This window comes from Acipenser ruthenus, chromosome 41 (genome assembly GCF_902713425.1).
Source record: "Acipenser ruthenus chromosome 41, fAciRut3.2 maternal haplotype, whole genome shotgun sequence".
NCBI classification, from domain to species: domain Eukaryota; kingdom Metazoa; phylum Chordata; class Actinopteri; order Acipenseriformes; family Acipenseridae; genus Acipenser; species Acipenser ruthenus.
The window spans coordinates 10,279,245-10,293,737 of NC_081229.1; the positions used below are offsets into that span (position 1 = coordinate 10,279,245).

Below are 14,493 nucleotides of genomic sequence, written 5' to 3' on the forward strand. Positions count from 1 at the left end.
TTGTGGTGCTGCTCATATGATTTAATCCAGCAATTCTATATAAACTTTCTACTTTTTTACACACCTCTAGGGGGCAGACTGCTTCTATACTGTGTTCATTGCAATTGAGATCATCTTTAACACCCACCTGCAGACTAGCAGCAGCGCTTTACTTCATTGCAATTGGTACAATCTTACACAAGATGATCTCCGGTTAGTATATACTGTGAGTGCATTTCAACTGATCCTGTTTTGTGACACAATTTTCTAACACAAAGCAAAAGTAAATAAAATCGCTCATCAGTTGGCGTAGAATGGCGTCTCTCTTAGCAGAGCTACCCTGGTAACCCCGCAGTGTGCATGGCGTCTCTCTTAGCAGAGCTATCCTGGTAACCCTGCAGTGTGCATGGAGTCTCTCTTAGCAGAGCTACCCTGGTAACCCCGCAGTGCGCATGGCGTCTCTCTTAGCAGAGCTACCCTGGTAACCCCGCAGTGCGCATGGCGTCTCTCTTAGTAGAGCTACCCTGGTAACCCCTCGGTGCGCATGGCGTCTCTCTGAGCAGAGCTACCCTGGTAACCCCTCAGTGTGCATGGCGTCTCTCTGAGCAGAGCTACCCTGGTAACCCCGCAGTGCGCATGGCGTCTCTCTTAGTAGAGCTACCCTGGTAACCCCTCGGTGCGCATGGCGTCTCTCTGAGCAGAGCTACCCTGGTAACCCCGCAGTGCGCATGCTCCGCAGCCATACAGCAGCATGGAGGCCTCGGTGTATCTGTTTAATTTTGAGCTGTGTTTTGTTTTGCCTTTTTGTATTAAATATTTTCATGTACACCTGTGAGTGTGTGTGTCCTCCTGCACCAGGACTACCTTTGCTAGTACCCTAGTGGAGGGTTGATTGTTAATAAAACCTGGACGCCTGAACAGCATTTTCAGCGTCCGCCTCTGTGTGTCTCGCCTCTATCAGAGGATCCCCACACAGTAACATTGCAGACATGCCGATTTCCCAACACCATTCATTATGCTTACTCTTGATCTTAACACATTGATCCCAATCACTTACAGTATCACACAAGAATGACCACTGACTGCTCTAGTCTATTAGGGTTCCTTTTATTTAATCACAGAGAGAATGACAGAGAAATGTTTAATTGTTAGTTCAATCCATAATATCATTGAGTATAGACATATGCAATTGACTACAAATAAATGAAAATAATCAGATATATATAGAGCTTGGAAATAAGCCTGTTTAACCAGCTCTGTTTATAATGATCCCTCTTACAACTTCCTTACAACTATAAAAAGTACAAGACTTTTACTATCTTTTCATTAAATGCCCCATATATTTGTACTGTAAGAAATTATTAAATACACCGTGACCTGCCTCAAGAACTGTCTTAGCCACATCTAACCAGCTCTTTGACTCTTTTTTGAGCTGGTTGATCTCCTCCTTCAGCATCGTTGCCTTCTCCTCAAAGCCCTTCTTCATCAGCTCCTCCTGCTCTCTCGTGCTCCTTGCGGGCGTTCTCTATCTCTTCCTGCAGCTTCAGCTCCATTTGCCGCTCGTTCTCTGCGCGGCTCCTCTGCTCCTCCTCCAAGGTGCACTTCATCTGACGGGTTTCCTCCTCCATTGCCTTGTTCTGCTGCTCCATTTGGAACGCATGCTCCCTCTCGCCTTGGTTTAAAATGTAGGAAGGCAGACAGAAAACATGGTTTTAGCATTTTTTTTGTAATTTTGTTTGCTACACTTTTCTTTAAATGTGTGCAAAACATTTCAGTGATCAAGCCACCCCAACAATCGCAACGGAACCCCAACTTGGTATTATTGCTTGCCTATTAAAGTATCATAAGTAAGAATCACGACTCTCTTTGTAAAATAATGATTATGCAATTGAAACTCTTGCCATGGATCACCATCTAGAGAAAGATCTAAGCTAGGGAAAGGCATTTACTGAGCGATGTAGAAATACAGTGTTTTGCAGGGCGTCCTGTGCAAACATTGATTGCCATGTTAATTAATATATAACACTTGAAAGTCGAATGTAGTATCCCAAGGTTAAAGTGTAGTAAAGCAGGGTGAAGCATGGCCATGTTATGGTTATGGTTAGGGTTATGTTTACAGTACTAACACTAGGATGGTTATGGTTATGGTTACAGTACTAACACTAGGGTGGTTATGGTTACAGTACTAACACTAGGGTGGTTATGGTTAGGGTTATGTTTACAGTACTAACACTAGGATGGTTATGGTTATGGTTACAGTACTAACACTAGGGTGGTTATGGTTACAGTACTAACACTAGGGTGGTTAGGGTTATGGTTAGCGTTACAGTACTAACACTAGGGTGGTTATGGTCAGGGTTAGGGTTACAGTACTAACACTAGGGTGGTTAGGGTTAGGGTTACAGTACTAACACTAGGGTGGTTAGGGTTACAGTACTAACACTAGGGTGGTTATGGTCAAGGTTAGGGTTACAGTACTAACACTAGGGTGGTTAGGGTTAGGGTTACAGTACTAACACTAGGGTGGTTAGGGTTAGGGTTACAGTACTAACGCTAGGGTGGTTAGGGTTAGGGTTAGGGTTACAGTACTAACACTAGGGTGGTTATGCTCCAGTGATGCAGGGGATACTTACTGGCTATTTGCTTCTCATTTTCTGTGAGTTTTTGATCAGCCAGCAGAATGGAGGCAGCTTCGATTTTCTTCTGTTTTAGAAATTGGTCCAGAACGTCCTCTGCCTGCAGACATACAGATATGTATAAGCCCGGAGATACATTATTAAATGTGCTCTCAGTCTACTCTTTAGAACTCAAGGTTGATGCTTGTTCTGGTATCTAAGCACATCCTCTTCTGTTTGTCAATTTCACTCCAGTTATGCAGCTGCAATCAGTCCAGGAAGCAACATCCTTATCATTATGCTTGTCCTTGTCATTAACATGATCAGTATCAGTGTCATTATCACTGATGATACTGATAATGATACTGATAGTGATACTGATAGTGATAATTATACACTATCATTATCAGTATGACTATCAGTATCAGTATGTGTTTTGAAGGATCTGCATATCCTGGATCAATGTGCAGAACCAGCCAGTAAAGAGCCCTCATAATGAACAGGTGGATCAGTGATAAGTTTTGTCTCCTTAATAAACAGTAAGAACACTCAATCGTTCATTTCATGTCTTGCACCCCCCAACAGACGGGGGGCGCTGTTGCTCTTAGTGCCCACCTTCGTTCCCTTGTTGGGTGTGGCTCTGAATTGTTCCTCCACATGATCACGGTCCTCGCAGTACAGCTTGTAGCCACCGGGTGTTGCATAAACTCCTTGCTGTAGATTGTGACTCATCTGGACGGACAGATCCACAAGCACTTTGTTGCATGTTTCTATGGAGACATCATCATTGTGCTTCACAAGCTCAGTGTAATGACTGATAATCTGATCCTGTGAATGAGAGACAATGCTTGTTTAGTTCAGACAGCAGCAAAATTGTACAAACTTTGCTGATGAGCTTTAGCTGGAAAAATAGCAAGAGGGAAGTACTTCTATTCTGACTAAAGGATAGTATGAATAAATAACATTGCAAAGCGTGCAGTCACTACAATGAGGGTCGGGGTGAAACAGAGTTCAGAAACCACAAGAGCATATTGCTTTGCAGGAAGTACAGCTGTCTGTTAGAAATAGTAAGGGGCCCACATATCGGGGACATTGCAAAGCAGCTCACTGCAGCCTCTGCAATAACAAGCAGGCAGATGGGGATTACAATGAATATATAAGAGACTTAGGACTGAGGAGTGGAGCTAGAGAGGGACAGACCAGACCAGACCAGGTGCATCCGGACACTGGGCTGAGCTGCTTCATACTGTGTCTCATACAGGACTGCTACACTGTATCACACTAGATATGTGTGTGTGTTCATGGAACTGTGTGTTTGGGGGTTCATAATCACGCATTAAATGACCATTAGATGTCACACCTGTTGATCTGCATGCTTTGAAATAATGTGTGTATTAAGTTAGGTGTGTGAATAAATGATTTAGATATGATTTCAGGTTTTGTGTAGAATGTCATTTTTCTGACATCATATTTAAAAGAAACAACAACAGCAAAAACGATATAAAAGCAGATGCAAGTTTAAAATCTATAGTGCCTTTCACGTTGAATGCATTTTATAGTTATTAAAAAATATTTTAATAAAAATGTAAATGTCCAACTGACAAGTGGTTCTATAAGTGGTTACCAAGAGTTTCCCAGTTCAATCCCAGTCACCGACTCACTGAGTGTGACCCTGAGCAAGTCACTTCACCTCCTTGTGAGATGTAAAACAAACAAGCTCCTATCGGAAGTGACTCTGAAGCAGCAGTTGTGATGCATAGTTCACCCCCAAGTCTCTGTAAGTCGCTTTGGATAAAAGCGTCTTCTAAATGACTAATTAATTCATTATAATACCAAACTGCCTGGAGTTCAGATTTTGCAGTAATACGTCCTTTGCGGTTAAGATCAAGGCAGTATCAATAGTGCTAGAATGTGAGGAGGAGTGAGGCAGAGAGCAGAGAGAGTTACCATTAGTCTTCTGGTGTATATGTCCATCGTCCTTGAAGGACCGCTTCATGAAGGTCTCCAGGGCTTGTTTCTCCCACTTTCCATGCTGCTCAGAAATCCTGTCCCTCGTCACTGGGATCTGCACTGACTGCTCCATGCCCTTCTGGTACACAGCCAGCCCCTGCTGCACGGCAGCCTTGTTCTCAATCTGAGCCATGGCAAGCACCGCATTATCCAAGCAGGGCACTGACCCGCTCGAGATGGTGTCCACATAGGTGCTGACCAGGCTACCCAACACTGAAGAGCAAGAACAAAACAAAAGCAGCATTAACATCATTATTATTATTTATTTCTTAGCAGACGCCCTTATCCAGGGCGACTTACAATTGTTTCAAGATATCACATTATTTTTACATACAATTGCCCATTTATACAGTTGGGTTTTTACTGGAGCAATCTAGGTAAAGTACCTCGCTCAAGGGTACAGCAGCAGTGAGCCCCACTGGGGACTGAACCCACGACCCTCCGGTCAAGAGTCCAGAGCCCTAACCACTACTCCACACTGCTGCCCATTCAACAGCAATAGCATCATTCTGAACGGGCTCTGAAAGCAGCATTAACATCATTCTACAACAATAGCATCATTCTGAACAGGCTCTGATATTCAACAGCAATAACATCATTATGAACAGGCTCTGATACTCAACACAGCAATAGCATCATTCTGAACGGGCTCTGGTGGCTCACTCACTTCTCCCGGTGACTTTGTGCCCTCCCTTGATGGTCTTGACAGTAGACTGTGTGAAGATGTATTTACAGAACTGTTTGGCGGCCTGCAAGAATGTGGCACTCAGCTCATTCTCCTCCATTGACTCAGCGGATCCCCACACAGTAACATTGCAGACATGCCGATTTCCCAACACCATTCATTATACTTACTCTTGATCTTAACACATTGATCCCAATCACTTACAGTATCACACAAGAATGACCACTGACTGCTCTAGTCTATTAGGGTTCCTTTTATTTAATCAGAGAGAATGACAGAGAATGTTTAATTGTTAGTTCAATCCATAATATCATTGAGTATAGACATGATGCAATTGACTACAAATAAATGAAAATAATCAGATATATTTATTTATTTATTTCTTAGCAGACACCCTTATCCAGGGCGACTTACAATCGTAAGCAAAAACATTTCAAGTGTTACAATACAAGTAATACAATAAGAGCAAGAAATACAATAACTTTTGTTCAAGCAAAGTACAAGTGTGACAAAACACAATTCAATAATACAGCAGATAATAGTGATAGTTACATCAGGCTATGATTAAATAGTGATAGTTACATCAGGATATGATTAAATACAAAGTACTACAGGTTAAACACTTGGCAGATTACAAATAAGCCTGTTTAACCAGCTCTGTTTATAATGATCCCTCTTACAACTTCCTTACAACTATAAAAAGTACAAGACTTTTACTATCTTTTCAGTAAAAGCCCCATAGATTTGTACTGTAAGAAATTATTAAATGCATTGTTAGCTGTCTCAAGACCTATCTTAGCCACATCTACCCAGATCTTTGACTCTTGTTTGAGCTGGCTGATCTCCTCCTGCAGCATCGTTGCCTTCTCCTCAAAGCCCTTCTTCATCAGCTCCTCCTGCTCTTTCAGCTTGCTCTCCAGCGCGTTCTCGTACTCCTTGCGGGCGTTCTCTGTCTCTTCCTGCAGCTTCAGCTCCATTTGCCGCTCGTTCTCTGCGCGGCTCCTCCGCTCCTCCTCCAAGGTGCACTTCATCTGATGGGTTTCCTCCTCCATTGCCTTGTTCTGCTGCTCCATTTGGAGTGCATGCTCCCTCTCTCCTTGGTTTAAAATGTAGGAAGGCAGACAGAAAACATGGTTTTAGCATTTTTTTTTGTAATTTTGTTTGCTACACTTTTCTTTAAATGTGTGCAAAACATTTCAGTGATCAAGCCACCCCAACAATCGCAACGGAACCCCAACTTGATATTATTGCTTGCCTATTAAAGTATCATAAGTAAGAATCATGAATCTCTTTGTAAAATAATGATTATGTTATAGAAACTCTTGCCATGGATCACCACCTAGAGAAAGATCTAAGCTAGGGAAAGGCATTTACTAAGCGATGTATAAATACAGTGTTTTGCATGGCGTCCTGTGCAAACATTGATTGCCATGTTAATGAATATATAACACTTGAAAGTTGTATGTAGTGTCTCAAGGTTAAAGTGTAGTAAAGCAGGGTGAAGCATGGCCATGTTATGGTTAGGGTTAGGGTTAGGTTTACAGTACTTACACTAGGGTGGTTATAGTTAGGGTTACAGTACTAACACTAGGGTGGGTTATGGTTTGGGTTACAGTACTAACACTAGGGTGGTTAGGGTTACAGTACTAACACTAGGGTGGGTATGGTTAGGGTTAGGGTTACAGTACTAACACTAGGTTGGTTAGGGTTACAGTACTAACACTAGGGTGGTTAGGGTTAGGGTTAGGGTTACAGTACTAACACTAGGGTGGTTATGGTTAGGGTTACAGTACTAACACTAGGGTGGTTATACTCCAGTGATGCAGGGGATACTTACTGGCTATTTGCTTCTCATTTTCTGTGAGTTTTTGATCAGCCAGCAGAATGGAGGCAGCTTCGATTTTCTTCTGTTTTAGAAATTGGTCCAGAACGTCCTCTGCCTGCAGACATACAGATATGTATAAGCCCGGAGATACATTATTAAATGTGCTCTCAGTCTACTCTTTAGAACTCAAGGTTGATGCTTGTTCTGGTATCTAAGCACATCCTCTTCTGTTTGTCAATTTCACTCCAGTTATGCAGCTGCAATCAGTCCAGGAAGCAACATCCTTATCATTATGCTTGTCCTTGTCATTAACATGATCAGTATCAGTGTCATTATCACTGATGATACTGATAATGATACTGATAGTGATACTGATAGTGATAATTATACACTATCATTATCAGTATGACTATCAGTATCAGTATGTGTTTTGAAGGATCTGCATATCCTGGATCAATGTGCAGAACCAGCCAGTAAAGAGCCCTCATAATGAACAGGTGGATCAGTGATAAGTTTTGTCTCCTTAATAAACAGTAAGAACACTCAATCGTTCATTTCATGTCTTGCACCCCCCAACAGACGGGGGGCGCTGTTGCTCTTAGTGCCCACCTTCGTTCCCTTGTTGGGTGTGGCTCTGAATTGTTCCTCCACATGATCACGGTCCTCGCAGTACAGCTTGTAGCCACCGGGTGTTGCATAAACTCCTTGCTGTAGATTGTGACTCATCTGGACGGACAGATCCACAAGCACTTTGTTGCATGTTTCTATGGAGACATCATCATTGTGCTTCACAAGCTCAGTGTAATGACTGATAATCTGATCCTGTGAATGAGAGACAATGCTTGTTTAGTTCAGACAGCAGCAAAATTGTACAAACTTTGCTGATGAGCTTTAGCTGGAAAAATAGCAAGAGGGAAGTACTTCTATTCTGACTAAAGGATAGTATGAATAAATAACATTGCAAAGCGTGCAGTCACTACAATGAGGGTCGGGGTGAAACAGAGTTCAGAAACCACAAGAGCATATTGCTTTGCAGGAAGTACAGCTGTCTGTTAGAAATAGTAAGGGGCCCACATATCGGGGACATTGCAAAGCAGCTCACTGCAGCCTCTGCAATAACAAGCAGGCAGATGGGGATTACAATGAATATATAAGAGACTTAGGACTGAGGAGTGGAGCTAGAGAGGGACAGACCAGACCAGACCAGGTGCATCCGGACACTGGGCTGAGCTGCTTCATACTGTGTCTCATACAGGACTGCTACACTGTATCACACTAGATATGTGTGTGTGTTCATGGAACTGTGTGTTTGGGGGTTCATAATCACGCATTAAATGACCATTAGATGTCACACCTGTTGATCTGCATGCTTTGAAATAATGTGTGTATTAAGTTAGGTGTGTGAATAAATGATTTAGATATGATTTCAGGTTTTGTGTAGAATGTCATTTTTCTGACATCATATTTAAAAGAAACAACAACAGCAAAAACGATATAAAAGCAGATGCAAGTTTAAAATCTATAGTGCCTTTCACGTTGAATGCATTTTATAGTTATTAAAAAATATTTTAATAAAAATGTAAATGTCCAACTGACAAGTGGTTCTATAAGTGGTTACCAAGAGTTTCCCAGTTCAATCCCAGTCACCGACTCACTGAGTGTGACCCTGAGCAAGTCACTTCACCTCCTTGTGAGATGTAAAACAAACAAGCTCCTATCGGAAGTGACTCTGAAGCAGCAGTTGTGATGCATAGTTCACCCCCAAGTCTCTGTAAGTCGCTTTGGATAAAAGCGTCTTCTAAATGACTAATTAATTCATTATAATACCAAACTGCCTGGAGTTCAGATTTTGCAGTAATACGTCCTTTGCGGTTAAGATCAAGGCAGTATCAATAGTGCTAGAATGTGAGGAGGAGTGAGGCAGAGAGCAGAGAGAGTTACCATTAGTCTTCTGGTGTATATGTCCATCGTCCTTGAAGGACCGCTTCATGAAGGTCTCCAGGGCTTGTTTCTCCCACTTTCCATGCTGCTCAGAAATCCTGTCCCTCGTCACTGGGATCTGCACTGACTGCTCCATGCCCTTCTGGTACACAGCCAGCCCCTGCTGCACGGCAGCCTTGTTCTCAATCTGAGCCATGGCAAGCACCGCATTATCCAAGCAGGGCACTGACCCGCTCGAGATGGTGTCCACATAGGTGCTGACCAGGCTACCCAACACTGAAGAGCAAGAACAAAACAAAAGCAGCATTAACATCATTATTATTATTTATTTCTTAGCAGACGCCCTTATCCAGGGCGACTTACAATTGTTTCAAGATATCACATTATTTTTACATACAATTGCCCATTTATACAGTTGGGTTTTTACTGGAGCAATCTAGGTAAAGTACCTCGCTCAAGGGTACAGCAGCAGTGAGCCCCACTGGGGACTGAACCCACGACCCTCCGGTCAAGAGTCCAGAGCCCTAACCACTACTCCACACTGCTGCCCATTCAACAGCAATAGCATCATTCTGAACGGGCTCTGAAAGCAGCATTAACATCATTCTACAACAATAGCATCATTCTGAACAGGCTCTGATATTCAACAGCAATAACATCATTATGAACAGGCTCTGATACTCAACACAGCAATAGCATCATTCTGAACGGGCTCTGGTGGCTCACTCACTTCTCCCGGTGACTTTGTGCCCTCCCTTGATGGTCTTGACAGTAGACTGTGTGAAGATGTATTTACAGAACTGTTTGGCGGCCTGCAAGAATGTGGCACTCAGCTCATTCTCCTCCATTGACTCAGCGGATCCCCACACAGTAACATTGCAGACATGCCGATTTCCCAACACCATTCATTATACTTACTCTTGATCTTAACACATTGATCCCAATCACTTACAGTATCACACAAGAATGACCACTGACTGCTCTAGTCTATTAGGGTTCCTTTTATTTAATCAGAGAGAATGACAGAGAATGTTTAATTGTTAGTTCAATCCATAATATCATTGAGTATAGACATGATGCAATTGACTACAAATAAATGAAAATAATCAGATATATTTATTTATTTATTTCTTAGCAGACACCCTTATCCAGGGCGACTTACAATCGTAAGCAAAAACATTTCAAGTGTTACAATACAAGTAATACAATAAGAGCAAGAAATACAATAACTTTTGTTCAAGCAAAGTACAAGTGTGACAAAACACAATTCAATAATACAGCAGATAATAGTGATAGTTACATCAGGCTATGATTAAATAGTGATAGTTACATCAGGATATGATTAAATACAAAGTACTACAGGTTAAACACTTGGCAGATTACAAATAAGCCTGTTTAACCAGCTCTGTTTATAATGATCCCTCTTACAACTTCCTTACAACTATAAAAAGTACAAGACTTTTACTATCTTTTCAGTAAAAGCCCCATAGATTTGTACTGTAAGAAATTATTAAATGCATTGTTAGCTGTCTCAAGACCTATCTTAGCCACATCTACCCAGATCTTTGACTCTTGTTTGAGCTGGCTGATCTCCTCCTGCAGCATCGTTGCCTTCTCCTCAAAGCCCTTCTTCATCAGCTCCTCCTGCTCTTTCAGCTTGCTCTCCAGCGCGTTCTCGTACTCCTTGCGGGCGTTCTCTGTCTCTTCCTGCAGCTTCAGCTCCATTTGCCGCTCGTTCTCTGCGCGGCTCCTCCGCTCCTCCTCCAAGGTGCACTTCATCTGATGGGTTTCCTCCTCCATTGCCTTGTTCTGCTGCTCCATTTGGAGTGCATGCTCCCTCTCTCCTTGGTTTAAAATGTAGGAAGGCAGACAGAAAACATGGTTTTAGCATTTTTTTTTGTAATTTTGTTTGCTACACTTTTCTTTAAATGTGTGCAAAACATTTCAGTGATCAAGCCACCCCAACAATCGCAACGGAACCCCAACTTGATATTATTGCTTGCCTATTAAAGTATCATAAGTAAGAATCATGAATCTCTTTGTAAAATAATGATTATGTTATAGAAACTCTTGCCATGGATCACCACCTAGAGAAAGATCTAAGCTAGGGAAAGGCATTTACTAAGCGATGTATAAATACAGTGTTTTGCATGGCGTCCTGTGCAAACATTGATTGCCATGTTAATGAATATATAACACTTGAAAGTTGTATGTAGTGTCTCAAGGTTAAAGTGTAGTAAAGCAGGGTGAAGCATGGCCATGTTATGGTTAGGGTTAGGGTTAGGTTTACAGTACTTACACTAGGGTGGTTATAGTTAGGGTTACAGTACTAACACTAGGGTGGGTTATGGTTTGGGTTACAGTACTAACACTAGGGTGGTTAGGGTTACAGTACTAACACTAGGGTGGTTAGGGTTATGGTTAGGGTTACAGTACTAACACTAGGCTGGTTAGGGTTATGGTTATGGTTAGGGTTACAGTACTAACACTAGGGTGGTTAGGGTTAGGGTTACAGTACTAACACTAGGGTGGTTAGGGTTAGGGTTACAGTACTAACACTAGGGTGGTTAGGGTTAGGGTTACAGTACTAACACTAGGGTGGGTTATGGTTAGGGTTACAGTACTAACACTAGGGTGGTTAGGGTTACAGTACTAACATTAGGGTGGTTAGGGTTATGGTTACAGTACTAACACTAGGGTGGTTAGGGTTACAGTACTAACACTAGGCTGTTTAGGGTTATGGTTATGGTTAGGGTTACAGTACTAACACTAGGGTGGTTATGGTTACAGTACTAACACTAGGGTGGGTTATGGTTTGGGTTACAGTACTAACACTAGTTTGGTTAGGGTTAGGGTTACAGTACTAACACTAGGGTGGTTAGGGTTACAGTACTAACACTAGGGTGGTTATGGTTAGGGTTACAGTACTAACACTAGGGTGGTTAGGGTTAGGGTTACAGTACTAACACTAGGGTGGGTTATGGTTTGGGTTACAGTACTAACACTAGGTTGGTTAGGGTTATGGTTAGGGTTACAGTACAAACACTAGGGTGGTTAGGGTTACAGTACTAACACTAGGGTGGTTAGGGTTAGGGTTACAGTACTAACACTAGGGTGGTTAGGGTTATGGTTTGGGTTACAGTACTAACACTAGGGTGGTTAGGGTTAGGGTTACAGTACTAACACTAGGGTGGTTAGGGTTATGGTTAGGGTTACAGTACTAACACTAGGGTGGTTAGGGTTATGGTTAGGGTTACAGTACTAACACTAGGTTGGTTAGGGTTACAGTACTAACACTAGGGTGGTTAGGGTTAGGGTTAGGGTTACAGTACTAACACTAGGGTGGTTATGGTTAGGGTTACAGTACTAACACTAGGGTGGTTATACTCCAGTGATGCAGGGGATACTTACTGGCTATTTGCTTCTCATTTTCTGTGAGTTTTTGATCAGCCAGCAGAATGGAGGCAGCTTCGATTTTCTTCTGTTTTAGAAATTGGTCCAGAACGTCCTCTGCCTGCAGACATACAGATATGTATAAGCCCGGAGATACATTATTAAATGTGCTCTCAGTCTACTCTTTAGAACTCAAGGTTGATGCTTGTTCTGGTATCTAAGCACATCCTCTTCTGTTTGTCAATTTCACTCCAGTTATGCAGCTGCAATCAGTCCAGGAAGCAACATCCTTATCATTATGCTTGTCCTTGTCATTAACATGATCAGTATCAGTATCAGTATCACTGATGATATTGATAATGATACTGATAGAGATACAGATAGTGATAATTATACAGTATCATTATCAGTATGACTATCAGTATCTGTATGACTATCAGTATCTGTATGTGTTTTGTAAGATCTGCATATCCTGGATCAATGTGCAGAACCAGCCAGTAAAGAGCCCTCATAATGAACAGGTGGATCAGTGATAAGTTTTGTCTCATTAATAAACAGTAAGAACACTCAATCGTTCATTTCATGTCTTGCACCCCCCAACACACTGGGGGCGCTGTTGCTCTTAGTGCCCACCTTCGTTCCCTTGTTGGGTGTGGCTCTGAATTGTTGCACCACATGATCACGGTCCTCGCAGTACAGCTTGTAGCCACCAGGTGTTGCGTAAACTCCTTGCTGTAGATTGTGACTCATCTGGACTGACAGATCCACAAGCACTTTGTTGCATGTTTCTATGGAGACAGCATCATTGCGCTTCACAAGCTCAGTGTAATGACTGATAATCTGATCCTGTGAATAAGAGACAATGCTTGTTTAGTTCAGACAGCAGCACAGTATATCATGCAGGTTCAGTTATGTTAGGTGATGTCTTTTACTGGAGTATAAATATACATTAGAGGTTATTTTTCACTTGTAAACATATCTGAATCCACCCACACCCGACATGAAGCTCCCACCAGTACAGCATATGAAAGAACAGAGTTGGGTTTCAGACATGATTCAGACCACCAAAGGATCATTCATAAATTGTACAAACTTTGCTGATGAGCTTTAGCTGGGAAAATAGCAAGAGGGAAGTACTTCTATTCTGACTAAAGGATAGTTCAGTAGTTCGGGACAAACACTAATCACAAAATGTTTTAGTACAAATATTTATTGTAGAGAATGCGGAGTATGCGATTTAACAGAAAAGTATGCTGTATATACACATTCATTTGGCATCAAACCTAACTTGGTTTGAGGGTTCGCTGCCTGGCCAACTGGACGAGGCTGAGACCCCCATTTGATAAAACATAAAAACTGTTAAGAAAGGAGGAGATGGGGAGGTGGTGGGTTACGATGAAATCAAAACACAACTGAGAGATAAGTGAAGCGGGTATTTATAGTGCTAACAATTTAAATTAGCTAATGTGTAAATTGAATGATTCAATTTGGTGACGCGGAGATTGGTGTCTGACCCTCCTCCCGAACTTTAATTATAAATTTCATTATGTATAAATAACTTTGCAAAGCGTGCAGTCACTACAATGAGGGTCGGGGTGAAACAGAGTTCAGAAACCACAAGAGTATATTGCTTTGCAGGAAGCACAGCTGTCTGTTATAAACAGGAAGGGGCCCTCATATCGGGGACATTGCAAAGCAGCTCACTGCAGCCTCTGCAATAACAAGCAGGCAGATGGGGATTACAATGAATATATAAGAGACTTAGGACTGAGGAGTGGAGCTAGAGAGGGACAGACCAGACCAGACCAGGTGCATCCGGACGCTGGGCTGAGCTGCTTCAAACTGTGTCTCATACAGGACTGCTACACAATAGCATCATTATGAACAGGCTCTGATACTCAACACAGCAATAGCATCATTCTGAACGGGCTCTGGTGGCTCACTCACTTCTCCCGGTGACTTTGTGCCCTCCCTTGATGGTCTTGACAGTAGACTGTGTGAAGATGTATTTACAGAACTGTTTGGCGGCCTGCAAGAATGTGGCA

The 14,493-nt window shown here is 42.2% G+C and overlaps 2 protein-coding genes and 1 pseudogene across 2 annotated transcripts; all 3 read right to left on the reverse strand.

The window, feature by feature from the left end:
- Nucleotides 1–1,074: 1,074 nt before the first annotated feature.
- Nucleotides 1,075–5,389, reverse strand: LOC131709043 (guanylate-binding protein 4-like; annotated as a pseudogene).
- Nucleotides 5,390–5,652: 263 nt separating this feature from the next.
- On the reverse strand, nt 5,653–9,903 carry LOC131709044 (guanylate-binding protein 4-like). Its single transcript, XM_059010663.1, has 6 exons — nt 9,786–9,903; nt 9,056–9,331; nt 8,158–8,224; nt 7,724–7,955; nt 7,127–7,229; nt 5,653–6,385 (listed from the first exon to the last, which is right to left on the reverse strand). The coding sequence occupies exons 1-6, from the start codon at nt 9,901–9,903 to the stop codon at nt 6,006–6,008; spliced, it is 1,176 nt and encodes a 391-aa protein (XP_058866646.1). The 3' UTR covers nt 5,653–6,005.
- A 263-nt stretch (nt 9,904–10,166) lies between these two features.
- On the reverse strand, nt 10,167–13,324 carry LOC131708996 (guanylate-binding protein 4-like). Its single transcript, XM_059010591.1, has 3 exons — nt 13,082–13,324; nt 12,467–12,569; nt 10,167–10,899 (listed from the first exon to the last, which is right to left on the reverse strand). Exons 1-3 carry the CDS (start codon nt 13,196–13,198, stop codon nt 10,520–10,522), a joined length of 600 nt encoding a protein of 199 aa, XP_058866574.1. The 5' UTR covers nt 13,199–13,324; the 3' UTR covers nt 10,167–10,519.
- Between the last annotated feature and the right edge of the window lie 1,169 nt (nt 13,325–14,493).